A 17,725-nucleotide genomic window follows, 5' to 3' on the forward strand; every position below is an offset into this window, starting at 1 on the left:
GTGCACGCGGCCTGGGTCGCGTCTGTTTACCACCTATTATGCGAATCGTACGAACTTTGCCTCTCGTTGATCTACCAAAGGCCAAAGTACATCGAGCGAAGCGTTGTTTGTTAGCTATGTTTCCATTAATGTTATATTTTTTTCGTTATAATTACTGAAGAGAGTGTATGTATAGAGTATGTAAAAAAAAGAAAAAAAAAGAAAAAAAAAATAAAGGAAAAAGAAAACAAAAAATAAAAATAAAGAGGAATATATTGTAGTAAGGTCGTAAGAGGGCAACGAGCGATCTAGCGACGGCACTGAATACCGGTACGAGTGCGAATGCGAATGAGTTATCCCTCCTTAACGTTCTTAAGAGCCCTCCATAACGGCGGCGGCGACGGCGGCGGCGGCGACGGCAGCGACGACGATGTTCGCCGTAGCTCTGGCATCGTCCATGGGAAAGATTTTCGGCGTATAAAAGGGGCTCCGTTGTGTCTTCCATGGGCAATGGGGGTTTTATTAGGATTTGGGGCGCGCGGGTATTCGAGCGGCCATAATGGATCTTGCGAATCTCTGTCTGTCCCCGTGTCTGGCCTTGCGTCTGTCCTCCCTAGGGTTCAACGAAATGGGCGTCGAACGAACGAACGAACGAACGAACGAACGAACGAACGAACGAACGAACGAACACGAGAGAAAGAGGAGAAAGAGCACTGGCATCCGAGTGTCGTCGGCGACGGCGCCGCCATCATCATCTCCCTCTCTCTCTCTCTCTCTCTCTCTCTCTCTCTCTCTCCATACGATCCATCGTTTCTTTTTCTACCAATATGATGCGCACGCCGCCGATGGCAAAGGCTAATCGAGACTTGGCCGCTTCACTTAACGCGGTTACTACGATGACTCGCTGTTCCCTTTCTCTCCCATGCTCTTTATATCTTAGATGGAAAAAAATTAACGAAGCTAGCCTCTGCCTTTGACGCGATCGTCGATCCAAAGTCGTCCTCTATCGCGTTAATATTTCGATAGGGTCCCGATCGTATTCATCGTATGATCTTGAAAAATATCGGCTAGTTGGACGAGAATGACGATAATCGTAAGGGCTTTCTTCTCTTTCCACCTTCGAAGAGTGTTGTCGGGAGTCGGTACGCTCCGACGAGTGCTCGACGACTATGCTGCCAAAGTTTTCAAGAAACTGCGAGAGATTTTCGAGACTTTCGAAGCTTCTCCAACTTTTAAATCTTATCAAGGCTTTTAAGCTTCGAAAGGGAGTATTCAGAACGCCGGAGACTTTGCTGACGTTTAAAATATCTAAATATATCAGAGTTTACGAGGCACGAGCTATCACGAGTCTTTTTACAAAGAGTCTCTCCGCGAGACATGCAAATTAAAGAGATTCGAGCGAACGAACGACCGTCAGCGATAAATTTAGGATACTCGATGATACCAAGAGAGGAATACGCAAAGAAGAAAAAAAGATTTATTTCGCGAACGTCACGTACGCTCCTATCTCGGCCCCTAGAGATTCCACGAGAATCTAGAGGAAAGTTTAACGAGCCGGAGACCTTCGCCGTCTGTGTTCCCCGAGCCGAGCGTCCTTCGTCATTTCGCAATGCCGAAGGAACGGGCTCTGTTTACTGCTAGAAATAGATAGTCTAGTTAGGTAGTGTACGTTCGTAGCCTCTATTCTTAGGCTCCTACTTTTTTCGTCCTCCGTCTCGCGCGCGCGCGCAATGCTCCGCCTCGGCAATGCTTCTCTACCTCTCACCTGTTCCTCTCAGACCACGTCCCTGCGTTCTTACGCCGCTTCTACGCCTCTTCCTTCGGCTCCTTATATCCGTGTACGAAAGCGCCTCTTACGATTCTCTGACGTCGCTTTAAGGAATATATTAATAAGTATAGGAAAAATGATTCCATGAGCTTGAGTTGCTTCCATCCTATCGTAATCCATAACGTATAAATATGTGATCACATCGATGACGTATCGTAGTATGGTGCACGGCACCATATACATTTCCTTCGTAATTATAAGTCTTATCCCCTTTCACTTTTCATTTAACCTCGTTCCTTATCTATTCGTTCGTACGGCTCTATCCGTGAAATTCCATTACTTTCCGGAGGTTGGACGAGGAATTCTACGCTCTCGTTTATCGCGAAGAGACACGAAACAGACATTTTTCTCGTCGGCGAATAATAAATTCCTACTAATAGGTACCGGCTAGACGCATGAGGAAAGATTCTCTCGGCGTCCCTTATGATCTCGTTCGGCCATTTTCATTTTGATATCGTAATCGCGACGAAACGCGTTCTCCTTCTTTGTCGTCGCCTCGCATCGGCTACTTTTTCCTACTCCTCACCCTCACTGAACGCATTACCAACGAGATTCTTTGTCCTCGGAAGGCCTCGGCCCACGGCCGACCAATTCCGAGAATAAACTTCTCATCGACTAAAATTAAGGATATTTATAGATCTCTGCGCCGTGCTGGTGCTAACTCTGGACTCTGACATTTAACGATCGAATCGATTTCTGTCCGCGAAGGAGAAAAAAGAGAAGAAAAAAGAGAAGAAAAAAGGAGAAGAAAAAAAAAGAAGAAAAAAAACGAAGGAAAAAGAAGAAAAAAGAAAAAATAAAGAAAAAAAAAAGAAAAAAAGAAAAAATCAAATTTTTCTCCATCCAAACGGGAAAATCAAATGTCGAACGAATAATTAACGTATTGAGATTAAATATTGTTATAATTTTGTTTCTTTCGGTAACGTTAACCGAGGGCATTAACCGACAGCGCGCGCAGCGTTACGAATGTAACTATTCGACGTGTTAAGTGGAACGTAGAAGGGAACGTTGGCCTATTAAAAGTAGGCGAATTAACTTAACGTGTCCAAGAGAGATGACGTTATAAGAACTGATATTAACGAAAGAAATCGGATTAGTCGGAGTAAAAGCATACGCACTTGAGAGAGCCTACTCTACTTAAGTAGCTTAGATAACGAGAGAAAAAGTATTTAATCCAATTTGCTACCACGGTCCGTACTATCTGGTATAAAAGTTTAATCGCCAACGATCAAAGCTTATATCTTGGAGGAAGAAGAAGAAGAAGCAGCGGAAATCGCGTGCGTGGTTCTTTCGAAACTTGGAAGAGAGATTCTAAGCGGAGATGGAGAGCGAAGATTGGACAAAAGTCGAAACATGGCTTTAGGTGGGACGGAGGGAGGAAGAAGAGCCGCAGCCGTCTCCCTTATGCGCCAACAGACACGAAAGTAAAGAACTTTGACACGGGCCGTGTCACTTTTGCCCGTCCGTTTCTCAATCTGAAGGCCAGAGACATTTCTTTAACTATCAAAGGCGATCGATCTAAGCTCGAGACGAAATAATATTCGGCTATCTCGATATTTTTATTTCGAAAATATCATACTCGTCTTTAGTAATTTTAATCGTTGCGTCTGCCGTCGCTATTGTGACGTTAGCTCGCGTAATAAGAGATTCGCGTCTGTTTACGAATCGTATCATCCAAAGGACGGCGAAATGTAATATATGCTCGTAGGCGTAGCGGAGTTTGTATAGTATTATACATGAAATAATGCAAGGAGAGGAAAGTAGGGTTGATCGTCGGTTGAGACAACGATTTATCAATGTCCTCCAAAAGTAAGAAAATTCGATCGGAAAAGGATCCGAAGCGCAAGAGAAAAAACGCCCAAGTCGGAGCTTGTAAGAGGCCGCATACCTTACTTATAATCTCTTACGTAAAGTTTAGGTGCAACGCGCATTATATTATAACGAGAGAATAAAAACGAATACGCATATCCTTTTAACTAATAAATTTTACAAGAACGGAACGAGCGATAAATCCGCAAAGCGATCGAAATCGTCGATAGAGCTGGAATTAGCATGAAATACTTACCTCTCTCGTTAGGAGTTCTGGCCGCGCGGCCTACACCCCCTCGAGATAATCGATCGCACCCTTTGACCGCTAAGCCCTTTGCCTCCTCGATCAGAGATTTATTTGCATAAGAAAAGCGATCTCCAAAGTGGAGGAGACTCTGCTCGGGCTAACGCGCACGCCACACCGAAATATATTGATTTTTACATCGAATTCCGGTAAGCGGCGCGGCAAGGCTGTATTAAAAAATTGACGAAAGGAACGAGTTCTTCGAGTAGGCGAAGCTAGACACGGGGAATAAAGAAAAGTATTATGTAACGATCAATCGACGTTGATATACGTTGGTATATCGATCGTCGATTTGATCGAGCCTTCGAGGTATAAGCCACGAAGATGAGGAAAAATGTGTGCTTTTCGCTGAACTCGTCGGATTAAATTTCCGCGCGTTATCGTCAACGACAAACACGGAAATATACGTATAATATTATCGGGGATCGATTTATCGTTCGTACACCCACCTCCCCCCCGCCCCCCCGCGCACATCGAGAGAAGAGACTAGCACATTTCGAAAGCGCCGCTACGTCTGCGTTTCTAACAGCCCTAATGCTTTCGAGCTAAGATTATTCCAATGCTGATTATTCTCTCGTATGTTTGTGGTAAGGAGAGACAAGCTTGATCCCGATTTGACGGATTTAATCACCCTGAACTGCGTCGTCGCTGGCAGCATTAGCAACGTTCTCTAAACGGTAGTTCTACCGTCTGCGCGCCTCCTCTTCGAGAAAAGCGGCTTTGATCGATCTTGGCCGATCGTTCTACGCTTTCCTACGTTCTATTAAATTTACAATGCGGCTACGTAAATCGGTCGCGCATCGCTTTTCGTTTTCTAACTAATAGATAGAAGTCTCTTAGCGATGGCTAAAGTCACTGGTAGTTAATCCAAGAAGGAAGAAGGAAAGAACGATGAAGAAGAAGAAAGGAGAAGGAACCCCTTGGAAGGTTCGCTCATTTGAGCGGTATTGCTCTGTCGAGCGTGAATAGATCCTCGCTTAATAGCACGTCATCTTTCTGAAAATTTCCTTAACAAAAAAAAAAGGACTCGTAACGGACGCGTAAGTAAGACTGTTGTCCGTTACGCAACGTTTGACCATGCGCGAAATGTAAAATTAATAATCGAAGTTACATCCCACGTCGTGCTCGTTATAATTCTATTTTGCTTCGCTCTTCCAACGAAGAACGATAGAGAGAAGAAATATTTATTACTTGCCATTCGATGGTCGTTAACGAACATTGACGAGAAATGTAAGAAGATCGTCCCTGAAAGAAAAGTAGAAGAATGAATTATATTTCGAAGCGAAAACCACGAACGAGAGGATGAAAATTGCTTCCCCGACGAAATATTTCCTTCGCTACCGCCACCTCTCTCTCTCTCTCTCTCTCTCTCTCGTCGCGCAATCGCATTCTCGGAATTATATGCACGTCGCGACAATGCGATCCGATCGGTGCACGGCTTCGAGAATCGCCGAGGACGAAGGTGCAGCTGTGTGCCTCCTCTCTCTCTCTCTTGGTCGGCTCATCCGAGAAAGGGGTGAGGCGAGATATAGCGAAGGCTCACCGTGTCTCCACCGATTCGCGGAATTTCGTTGGAGAAATGTGGAACGGCACGGCAGCAATGCCAGGGCCGTAATAAGCCGTCCGATCGCGCGCGCACAGCTACAACTCGGTGGTAGAAGCATTTCGAGGGGTGTTTCGAGGAAAATCATTCCTGCCGGGGTGAACGCGTTCCGTTAGAACTTCGCACAACGGTTGGTTGGTTGATTGGTTGGTCGGTCGGTTGGTCGATCGGTCGGTCGGTCGGTCGTCGAACTGAGAGCCGCGTTGAAAGCAACTTAACCCACCAGCCGATATGCGAGAACCTTGCTCCGGAGAGACCCTCGTGGCAACCGAATTAACGCGGTAAAACCCCTCGCGATATCACCTCTCTGGATCCCTTTCATCGACCAGCTACGGACTCGCAATCGGTCTCGTCTTCTTCCCTATAATTTCCTCAACCTAATCTCCTTTCATGTCGTACGAATCTTTTGTTATTATTTTCGCCATCGAGCACCCATGGATACAAGAGTATTTTTTTTGTACGATATAAATCGTGAAAAAGGAGAGAAAGATGGAGAAGAATATATCTATATTCTAAAAAAGTAAACGCGTCCGGGTTGATAAGTATAATCCCTCGATCCTGAGGGAACGCGCGACCCGTTCATTTCCATCGCCTTTAACCCAAATGCTTCTCGTCAAGTTATTAATATACATTATTTTTCTGTTAAATTTTTGCACGTACGTATATGCGGTGCTGAAAGCGCCGCGACGCCGCTAGAACTCATACCTCTGGGAGATGCGTACCCACCGGCGTGGTAATTCTTTCTCATCCCGTAATTAGGAAGCCCTTCGTCCGTGCCGGGCATAAATCACCGAGGGAAAGTCGCTCGAGAAAAGGGCTGCCGGAAACGTCGAGCGGAAAAAGCGTCCTGACGGGCGCACGACCTTGCACGGAGAGCCATGCACAAGGTAGATATGCGATAAGATTAAGAACTTCCCCACCCACGGTGTTTTATCATTAGGCGATTATAATCGAGAATAGTGTCATTTGTGGATTACCGACTCGAAGAATTAGACGCTTCCAGTCTTCCTCGATAATCCTCAAAAAGCTGTTATGTAAATTTTCATGATATATATATATATATATATATATATATATATATATATATATACATACCATATAACGTTACGCGAGCGTTTACATTATGCATTTCCTCGTTACAACTGGCGTGTCTGAATAATGGCCGTGCCTGGACTCTTGGGAAATTGTGTTTTATAATTTCCTTCTATTAATAATCCTCGCTCGTACCACTTCTCAGACATTTATTTCTACCTCCGTGTAATCGTTAAGACCTTTACCTTTGAAAACTTTGATCCTGGATCAAATAGTCGTACTTTTGAGTACCTATGCGAGAACGAACCACGATGATTTCTCGAGCGTTTCGGGAGAGGTGCAAGAGGACGAAATGGAAAAATATATACATATCTGTAAGCGAGATGGAAAAGAAAGAGAGAAGGTTGTACTCGTATTGCGAGTGCTTTCATACAAAAGACCGGACAAAGAGGGAGAAACGAGTTAACAGAGTCACTTGGGCACTTTACAATGCATCGAACGGGATCCTCAGGCGCTACTTTGAAATCGATTCGAAGGAATATATGTATGTACATATCCCATGTACGAAGGAATAACTGCAAAAGATATTGGAAAACTATGAAAAGTGTCGCGGCTAAGCGCAAATGACTCTCGATAGATAGATCAAAGTACGATGTATCGTGCTGGCGGTTTGGTAAGAGTCGCGGGGGGAGAGGGGGGAGCAATGAGTCATTGTCGAGCCAGAGAGGGTGACTGTAGGGATGGTTCCCGCATTCGTTAGGGGATATTTTAATGGCCCGCCACGTTGAATTCGCCGGTGTTTAATTACAAAGCTCTCCTCTCTCTCTCTCCTACTATTCTCCATATATATATATATATATATATATATATATATATATATCTTTCTATGTATATGTAGATACTTTGTTGCGTTTTTCGAATGCACGCGATTTCGTGAACTCGAATGATTCTATGCATTGCCGAACGGTTATCGAGGACTACAGTGCGATTCGTTCCTTTGAAAAGCTTCAAATTCCGGATGAAAGAGATGTGGCGTTATATGCCGGGAAAAATAATTTGTACGCGACAGTTTGAATGAAAATAAAATCGCAACGATAAGCGGCAAAGCCTTTTGAGGTGTCATGGGCTCGGACTTTAATTCGTTCGAAGTTAAACGTGTACCGCACAACTAAATGCAATAACGCACGGCGCAATACAAGCGCTCGTTCACCTTTTGTAAAAGGGATAGAGAGAGAGAAAGAGAGAGAGAGAGAGAGAGAGAGAGAGAGAAAGAGAGCAGACGAGCAGACGGAGAGGAGATGGAAGAAGAGAGGGGTAGTATGCCAGCCCAGTAAAAAGGGGATGAGAGTGTTGTGTCTGGAGCTGGACCCACCCTTGGGTGAACGCCCTGGAACCCTCGCGCGCAGACGGTTTTTCATCTCCTTCTCCATCCCTCCCTCCCTCCCTCTGTCTACCGCTCGCAAACTCTCCCTCCAACCTTTCGAAGCCCCTGCAGACTCCATAAGGTGTCTACATCCCTGGACCTAAATGGAAGGGTCGCGCTGGAGGGGAGGTGAAGACTATCCTTCTCTACGAGTATTTTCTTTTCCCACAGGCAAGTCTCCGATGTGAAATCTCTCTCTCTCTCTCTCTCTCTCTCTCTCTCTCTCTCCCTCTCTCTTCCTATCGCTAATAATCGCGGCAACCACGCGAAACAGGATTTTAACGAGCTGCGAGTGAATCCTATCGAGCGATGCCAAGTCGAATAGTCGCTTACTCGTAATTTTGCCTGGAAAAAGTTAAGTCGCCTCGGGAGAGACGTAAGACGTTGAAAGTGACTCTTTCTCTCTCTCTCTCTCTCTCCCTCTCGGAGTACTTAACTTGGGCCGGAAATTTGAAAGTGTAATAGGTATGGCTCTGAAAGCGGCTGAAACTAATTAACGGGCACGCACGACACCCGAGTCCATCCAAAGACCTTGTCTCGAGGAGAGAAAGATGCAGAAGACACCACACTCAACGAATTTGCGTTCAAAGTTTTCCCGTAAATGGCGAGACGATTTATGAAAACAACCCTAATAATGTAAACGCAAATGATCATACGCGTACGAACTCTCCAAGTTTCATGGGGTCGTAAGCCAAACGTAAAACCGTCATAAATATCGTTGAATTTCAAGTTGCCCGGGAAAAGCTTCGATTTATCGTTGCTCGCCCCTTTCGGTCTTCCCCTAGTCTTCCTCTATTATTTTTGTCTGAAAAAAAGTAAGGAACTCGCGTATCCACTTTGAAAAAATATGAACGATCCACGTAGGAGGACTCGGCCAGGAAATGATGTATACCTGAACAAACATACCGATAACGATCCTTCCTTTTATTAATTCTATCGTTTCCGTTTTCATTTTATTTTCCTGAATATTCAGAGGAAATCGTCAAAACGTTTCGGGACAGTGGGGACGGTAGGGAGTGACGCGAACAAAAATAAAAGGAATTAATAGTTTATCGAATTATACCGATATTCCGATCTAACATTATATAGGGAGTATTTAAGTGCACCTAAACCGTTCTACCGAAGAAGGGGACGATAACAAATGCTGCTGTACGCAGGCCATCGGCCTTTTTCGTTCACCCCTTCATCATGGCGTCGCATCGGCAGCATCGTCGTCGCCCGATCTGCCTGTCTGTTTGTAAACACAGCCGTGCTACTTTCCCCGATGAAACTTCGGTTTCGGTGTACACATTACACGGAGAAATGCGTAATGGATATACGCGTATGGAACGGGAACGGGAACGCGAACGGGAACGCGAACGGCGAGAAGAATATGTTCTTGCCTCGACGGCACGTATATAAAAATTTATTATTCGTCAGGCTAGAAGACGAATAATTTATACTGGAATTCACGGGCTATTTGATCAACTGCATTTTCTCGTCAAAGATAATCGATACATTTTCTCTCGCGAAAGAGACGTAAACGCGGTCGATGAGGTTTCGCAAAGAGATATACGCGCGGTCTTAAGCGCTAATTAAGTCCTTTCATCGGACGAAGTCTTCAAGTTAATCCATTTCCATAGTTCTTACCGCGCAGATTTGTCGTAAGTGCTTTTGCTCGACCGTAGAGAAGGGGTAATTAAAAAGTTTCACTCGTTCGCGTCGCCGCTACTCGAATCGCCGTGGCCGCGTGAAGGACACCACCCTCATAAAAGGAGCTCTTAAGGCTCGCTTAATTTATTATTTCGTTAATGAAGAGAAGCCACTGCGCGATTTACAGGAAAAACTCGACGTCATTTGTTTCGATCGTCGTAACAGTTAAATATCTCGTCGCATTTCCTTTTTCTTCTTTCTTACTCATGTCCGAACGTGAAACGAACGATTTAATATCTATCTTCCTTTTAAAAATATCAAATACGATGTACATATTTGCAAACGAATAGGAGAAAGAAGGAATTTACGATTCGATCCAGAGACCGTTCGACGTTACTTCGCAACGGCTACAGCTTGGAGAGAAAATATGAGAGTAGAAAATGTTTTCCTCATGTGTCATGGGACGCGACAAGTTTTATCGAGATAATCTTCGGTCGTTGCGAGTATGCTGCGACTCGATGTTCGGCCGACTCGGCCTGATTCGACCTCGAGGCATCTATCGTCGAACTACGAGGAAGCATCAATGTTCCTTGCGCCGATGGCAGAGGATGGAAGGCCGGGAGGATGTCCGCCAGAGAGAAGGAACACGCTGCGAGGGTGCAGGAGACGTACGCGAGAATAGGAAGGCAGGGTGGGTGGGTGGGGGGGGGGCTGTGAGATCAGAAAGACGAAGAACGCGCAAGAAAGAAAAGGAGGCGGATAAGGAGGGGCAATGGTGGCGCTACCGTTCCTGCCAACGAGAAGAAACGAATCTAACAAACGCTCGAGAGAAATCGACGAACTATGCGGTGAGAAGGAAACAAAAAGGATCGATGAACTCGATAACGTCTGCTTTTTTCGATTCGTACAAGAGCGTACAATATTGAGACGCTGCATCGTCGACCACTCTTCTCGATCCGAATGACGACAAAAGGCTCTTGTAAAAATTTCAAATCTATCGTATTAGAGAAAACAACGAAAAGATATTATTTTTGTTAACGATCGAAAGCATAAAAGAGAAGAAAGGGCGTATATGTAAACTAGAATCGTGCGCGACGAGTAGAGAGGGAGAGAGAGGAGTCGCAGAACGAATGGTACGACGGAGGGTTGATGTCGCTCGTGCGATACAGAGAGAGAGAGAGAGAGAGAGAGAGAGAGAGAGAGAGAGAGAGGATAGGACCGGTAAAGAGAGATAAAGAGGAAGGCGTCGTCCGGGCGAACAAGGTGGGAGGGGAAAGAGAGGAAGAGCGTCCGGGAGATCAATGGACGCAACTCCGCGGGGCACTACGCTCTCTCGAATACTACGTAGTAGTAGTATTTCTCTCTCTCTCTCTCTCTCTCTCTCTCTCTCTCTCTCTCTCTCTCTCTCTTGCTCTCAGTCGGTGCGGCGTGGCCGCGTAGAATCGAGTAAGTAGACACTATAGTACAGTCGGCGCAGCGCGTACTACAGCCGTCACTACTGCGCCGCCGACCTTCCCGCCGTCTAGCTGCGCAATACCCCCACTTGGAAACATCCACCGAGCAGCGACCCCGTTGCCTCTACCCCACCACGACCCTCTTCGGCTCCTCGCGGTCACGAGGGCCGACGGCCTCCCGCGCTAACTTCGATCCGCCAATGGCTTCGATCCGCAACGAGCTGTTTCGCGCGCGCGGGAAAACCTTACGCGTACCTACAAAATCCTCTCTCTCTCTCTCTCTCTCTCTCTCTCTCTCTGTGTGTGTGTGTGTGTGTGTGTGTATGCATGCGTGCGCCGCTCCGTACACGGCGCGGCGACCGAGGTATCCGCCCAAGCACGTTTCCTGCTCGAAATTCTCTGAAAATTCGACTCTCTGATACTCGAATATTTATGTCATATGTTTATACGCTGCGGTAATTTTAACGCTGCGATAAAAGGACACGGAAGCAGGGCGAGAGAGAAAAAGGGATAAGAATAAAGGGGAAAGCGCGAAAGGATGTTTTAGTACGAATAATTTCCCGACGGTAGAAAAGTTTCCATCTCGACCTTTTTCTATGTATATATGTATAGATATTCATGTACGTAGCGAGTATATTTTCTCTAGGGTGGCGGTATATTTACCGAGAATTCTAGGTGGAAAACAAAGTTTTAACAATGAAAATATTTGAAGAGACGCTACGAAAGAAGCGTTCCGAAATACCACTCAACGATAGGCACAACGATATTTCGATTGAACGAGAAGTAATTTCTGAATGTTCACTTTTGTATTTTCCAGAGATAGAACGCGCACGTTCTCCATCTCGCTCGAGAAACAATTCGAATATAGATCGTTGAGTTTTCGATTATTATCAAAAGCCTGCCTTTGCTCATTTATCAATCGAAGTTCCTACTCGAAAAATTCTACAAGCACCATTGACCACTGACTTACGTACTCGTCGTAAGTGCATTATAAATAGCACAGGCCCATTAACGGAAGGACAGTTTTTCGATAGAGTTTCGAAAGAGGTTCATTAGAGGGGACCATTACAAATATCACGTATGAAATTGCTGTTTCTTATCGGACCTCCCTCCATCGTCGTCTCTTCTTTCCCTCGTTCGCTATTACTTTTAAGGCTTTTCCTATTCCTGCGAAAGATTCGAAGGGAAAGAAGGACGTTCGTTTCATCTATCTCGAATGCGAATACTTTTAGAATTAACGTCAAAGGCTAAGTAACGAGAATGAAAAAAGAAATACTAGAGAGAGAAAGAAAAAGTATTTCGATTAATTGATAAGAGTCAAGGGACAGCTGCTAACCTGGCTTTTTTAAAAGATCACTGTGCATACATTTCATTTTCCATATCTTGTTAAAATTCTTGGATAAAAGCACCAGATCGATGTTACCATAATAGAAAGCTTCTTGGATGGTGAATGGTGAGCACCTTCCTGAGATCGGAATTAGGCATCTCAAGCGACCATCCTTGAGTCGACAGTGTTTACAGATTATTCGATTCGACTCGAGAGGACGAGGAAGGACTGTTTCAGAATTGTTCGATCGTCTTTCACCGTCGTGAAAACAGACGGCGTCGAGAACTTTTCGTTATCACCTCTCGTCAAGCTCTCGATAAAAGACATTCTCCCCAATTATTAACGGCTTTCCGATAATTTCAATCGACGTTTTGTCTCGACTGAACCTACGTTCCTTCTCTCTCTCGTGACGGTTGGAACACAATTTGCTTAATTAACGTTTAACGTGAAAAAGGTATGTACTGTTATCGCGTTTCGTTGCCATAAGTTCTGACGGGCGTTATTCTTTGAATTCTGGTAGATCGATTAAAAGAGAGACAGGGCCAGACACGATTCACACGGCGACGACTCTTTACGAGAACGAGAGATGAGCATAGAAGAGAAGAGAAAAGACGAGAAAAAAGAGAGAGAGAGAGAGAAAGAGGTCGTGAGAAAATGGTCTCCAAAGGTGCCGTAGAATCGGAGAAGGTGCTGCTGGAGTAGGAGGAGGGGGACACAAATTGTGTGAAGATAGGAGTCAGCTCGACCTCTTGGAAAATAAGAGCGCACGAGGTGAAGAGGAAGAGAGAGAGAGAGAGAGAGAGAGAGCAGACTCGACATCCTCTATTACCAATTCATGCCCCTCCACGAGGCGTCGATATATTCAAACCTAGCGGAGAAAAGACCAGTCATTGTGTCGGCCTCTTTGTCGTCCTCGCACCTTCCTATTCCTCTCGTTATCCTCCCGTCTAGCTCTTACTCTTTTACACCTCCTCGTTCCATAGAAAACGGATGCCATCGCCGCGTTCCATCGTCAATAGGAGAAGATCGAGACGGGAGGGAAGGAGGATGTTCGAGGGAGGGAGAAAAGCGACGGTGGGTGCTGAGAACAAGTTCAATGGATCGGCTGAATTGGGTCTTGCCAGAACTCCTCGACTCGGAAGGAATTAGCGATCGAATCGTCCCATCGGCGCGCCGCACCGTTTCGTTTCCTATCATACGACAAATCAAAAGGAAAGAGAAAAAGAGAAGAGTAACTCTGGTGCAACTCGTACGAAGGAATTGGAAATTTGCTTGAGGAAATTCCTCTCTAACGTTATTTTTTGTTTTCCCAAACTTCATCGATTTTCTCTCTTCCGTCGACTAAACCAACGGACTTAACGTTTTCTCGCGTATAATTCGATTATAATTCGACTGTACGATACGGACGATGTCTTTTATGACGAGATAACGTCAGAAGAAAGAGGAGAATAAATATGAAAATAGGCATATGTGCCAACGAAATTTATCGTCAAAAAATTCGCAGTCACAACGCGAACCTGGTACGCTAGTCATTGAGGAGAGCAACGAAGTTGAGAGAAAAATTCTAAATTTAAAAAGCAGAGACACCGTCGTTTCGTTTTTTATTTTCTATGTAATCGTAACATCGTTAGAATTTCATTTTTTTTTTTGGCGATCACAAAATTTTGACATACGCAATGTGACGAAGAAACAAAGATAAAATAAACTCGAGCAAAGCGTAAAGCAAAAACGAAGACAAGTTGAACGGAGAGGGAGGGAGGGGGGGGGGGAGAGAGAGAGAGAGAGAGAGAGAACGTTGACATTCGCAAAGAAGCAAAAGGAAAAAGTAGGAAAAAATAGTTTATCGCAACCCAGACGCTGATACGCACCGGATCGCAATACCCGTGAAATATAATACTATCCCTCTTTCTTCCCTCTGTCCTATGGCAAAGAAGTATAAAGGGTAGCCGACGTAAAGGCGTTAGCGACAGTAAAACGTGACACTTGAGGATTTTATCCCGCTTACTGACTCATATCTATGTGTCTACGTATTTTACAGAAAACAGGCCATTTCGGTAGCTTTTACGACGTTGAAATGAAACAAATTATTATTTCGCACGAATAAAAGATTTCTTTTATATCCTATATCGGAGGACATAGAGGAGAGACGAAAAATCTATCGAAATAGGTTGAACGGCTATCGAAACGGCGCTTAATCAATTTTTTCTGCTAAACGATTTGATATTCACATAGGGATTTCTTCAACGTAATCGAGGTCATAGGTAGGATACAATGAAGATTCTCGAAAGGGATGCTCTACCATTTGACTGACATATCCTCAAAGTCGTCCACCGAGGATATACCTTTTCCGGCCGGCCTCGACCTGACCTATATATCCTATTATTATAACGACACCTACGTTTTCCTTCCATATTCGCTTGCCTTTCCACGCGCGATACGAAAGCATAATCGATCGTAGGCAATTGCAAACGTCGTTAAAGGACATTTCGTTGTACAATCTAACGTCGGCCGTCGGGTAAAATAAAATGGTCCCTTTGACAGAACGAACGGTCAAACGATCTGGAGAAGGAACGTGGTTAAATATAAATAAAAAAAAAAAAATCGTACGAATCGAAGTTCACACGAATGATGATGAATTAAGAGAAATTACAAAGACGTTGATCCTTGAGGATGAGTCGGTACGTTGAGAATAAAGGTAAAAAAGAATGAAGAAAAATGTATAACTGCGCACTGGGATCGTAATAAGGCGCGTCCACGATACCGACGGGCAAGAGAATATTTTGTGAAACGCGCATACTTCCGTGGCGTTCCTAGTCGGCGGAACCCTTCATAAAAATTGTGCGGCAACAGGTTGCCCGTACGCACCTGCATGTAAAATAAGAGAGCGAGAGAAAGGGAGATACCGCAAAACGAGGATATGGAAATGTATAATATGCCTGTCCACATTTAGCGATCTCTGAAAATATGATGCTCCGAACGGTCGAACGGTGTAGATAAAAGTAACTCGAGATAACACTTTCGTCGTTGTTTTTTCCTTCAAATTTTTCTTATATCATCGTTTAGATTAGATTCACAAGACAAATTTATCTACGATAAGATGTACAAAACTGTGATCCGATTATTCGACGAAACCTTATTCTAAAAAGTTTTGCGTCGAAAAATATATATGCTATGGAACGTCGATGCGAAACGAAAAAAGGGAATGAAAAATGGAAGAAAACGAGAAAGGAAGAGTGAGGGGGAAGAGAGTCGAGGCGCATTTCCTGCTACGAGCATAGCGCAGCAGCGTCGCACGTAGGACGCTACGTAAATCTTTGCTAGGTTAAAAAAAAAATATAGAGGAAGAAGGAGAGGAAACGGAGCTTTTTCTTTTTATCAATTGTGCGATTCCTTCCCTCGGTTAACCCCCGACTTCAATCTAGACCGACCTCGAAGCCGAAGGGGCGGGAGGGGGGGCTTACGTCGAACGTAAGCGCGCTCGTGGACGCGAATCTTAATATTTAATACCAACGCGTATACGTGTCGTATACGGCAAATGTCATACAAAAAGTATGTTCGTTACGAAAGTAAAGAAGAGACCGAGGCTCGAAGAGTCACAAACTTAATTGGTGACTGCCGAAAGCATTATGACCAAAGTCAAGGACGATCACGTGTCCGAAATCGTACTTGTTTCGAAAATGGATTTTGCGAAAATCCATTCGGGATCAGGGAGAGAACGGGCAGCTCCGATCACGGTACTTGTGTTACATCGAGAGAGAGAGAAACAAAGTCTAGCGCACGCACGAAACGTGCAACGTAATCTTGATTGAATGGATAGCTAACACGAAACTGGTATATACTCGAACGTACAAATCCCTGCGAGCTGGACAATGCCGATTAACGCAATCTTCTCTGCATCGAGTTTTGCTTTATTTGTTTGGCGTTTATCTGCTTTCGTCTACGATAAAAGGGCATTCGCATGCGTCGCATGCCAATGCCCTTTGACAATGCCGGCCGAATCAACCGTAAATTGTTGAATTGTGTTCACACTGCGTTTCACGAGCGTCGTGCAAAGCCCTGCGCAAAGCAGTGCGTCCTTCAATGTAAACATTACTACGAACGAGCAAGACCGAGGTGGAAAATCTAGAAGCTTAGTAACCGAAACTCTCGTCAAAGGCATCGCTGCTTTTCGTCGTTCTATGCCAAACCTCTCGTTGTTATGCCGACGATCAATTCCATCTTGAACGATCGTTCTGTTCCTTTCTAAACGATCGACCTAAAGAGACCGACCTGCTCGCTCGCAAAAGACCAAAGCAACTAGCGAGAGTATTCGACAGAAATCTTTAATTATCGTAACGTTGTAAAATTGCCCTCGAACGGCGATTATCGGCTTTGAAGTCTGTCGAGGAGGAAGTGATCGACCGATATAAAAAGGGATAGGATAAAAACAAATTCATCGAGCTACTTCAAAGACGTGCTTCTTCCCTTCAAGAATACTCTTCGAATAACTCCTCTCTCTCTCTCTCTCTCTCTCTCTCTCTCTCTCATAATGGCTAGGCTCATTGTTGTTTTTCCTTTGGACTTACGCTTTCCTCTCGACTCGTTGATCGCGCTCGACCCATCTCTTCTTCCTGAATCCTCGTCTGTGAGGGAGAATATCGAGCTCGTTTATCGAGATGCAACTATAAGTATTGGATATGAAACAAGCGAAAGTCCTTGATTTCGCGACATGAGGAGATGCAATGGCGAACGAAACGATCGGAGGACGTTGTTGTCGTATCTTCGGGGCACTGCGAATATTCGATGAAGATTTATATATTTGCGATGCAATTTCAGGTCCACCTATCGAATCATAATTTGGTGATGCTCTTAAGCGCTCCACTAACTTGAAAAACATTTCGAAAGGGTCACTTCGCATGGACGCTAGTACTTTCGCGGCGGCTCCATCTTCAATCGAAAGCCGTTACTCTTTTTCCTCCTAGTCGTCATAGTCATAGCTACTTACGTTACTACTCATAAATTTCCTATGGCATCGCATAAATCAGTCGCGCGTACGTGTCTAAACGAGCCGAATTTCTCCCGAAGGAAGGGCAACGAAACGTAAAGAGGAAACGTATCAGGAGTATAATAAAAACAGGAAGAAGGGCCGAAAAGACGTGAGGTTTGATATAATGATCTTCCTAAACGTCTCTGTGTTCCTCCGGGAGAGGATATAATATTAAAAAAGGGGCCTTCCGATCGTACAAATATGCACGACGCGTTCCACGGGACATCTAAAGTCATCTACTTTCCTGCGATGGTAGTCGTTGGATAAAAAGAAAGCTCGAAATGATCGATGACCGAGAGATATTGGCT

General features: G+C 44.7%; 1 protein-coding gene across 1 annotated transcript in view; it reads left to right on the top strand.

Annotated features, from left to right (window-relative positions):
- The first annotated feature begins 327 nt into the window (after positions 1-327).
- LOC118447457 (uncharacterized) overlaps positions 328-17,725 on the top strand; it is a 42,168-nt gene continuing 24,770 nt past the window's right edge. The window contains exons 1-2 of the mRNA XM_085664320.1: positions 328-486; positions 6,203-6,410. Of these exons, the coding sequence (XP_085520446.1) occupies positions 328-486; positions 6,203-6,410 (367 nt within the window). The remainder of the gene's footprint in view (positions 487-6,202; positions 6,411-17,725) is intronic.

The sequence above is a fragment of the Vespa mandarinia genome, unplaced genomic scaffold, assembly GCF_050613455.1.
Source record: "Vespa mandarinia isolate Hongniang unplaced genomic scaffold, ASM5061345v1 scaffold_37, whole genome shotgun sequence".
NCBI lineage: Eukaryota > Metazoa > Arthropoda > Insecta > Hymenoptera > Vespidae > Vespa > Vespa mandarinia.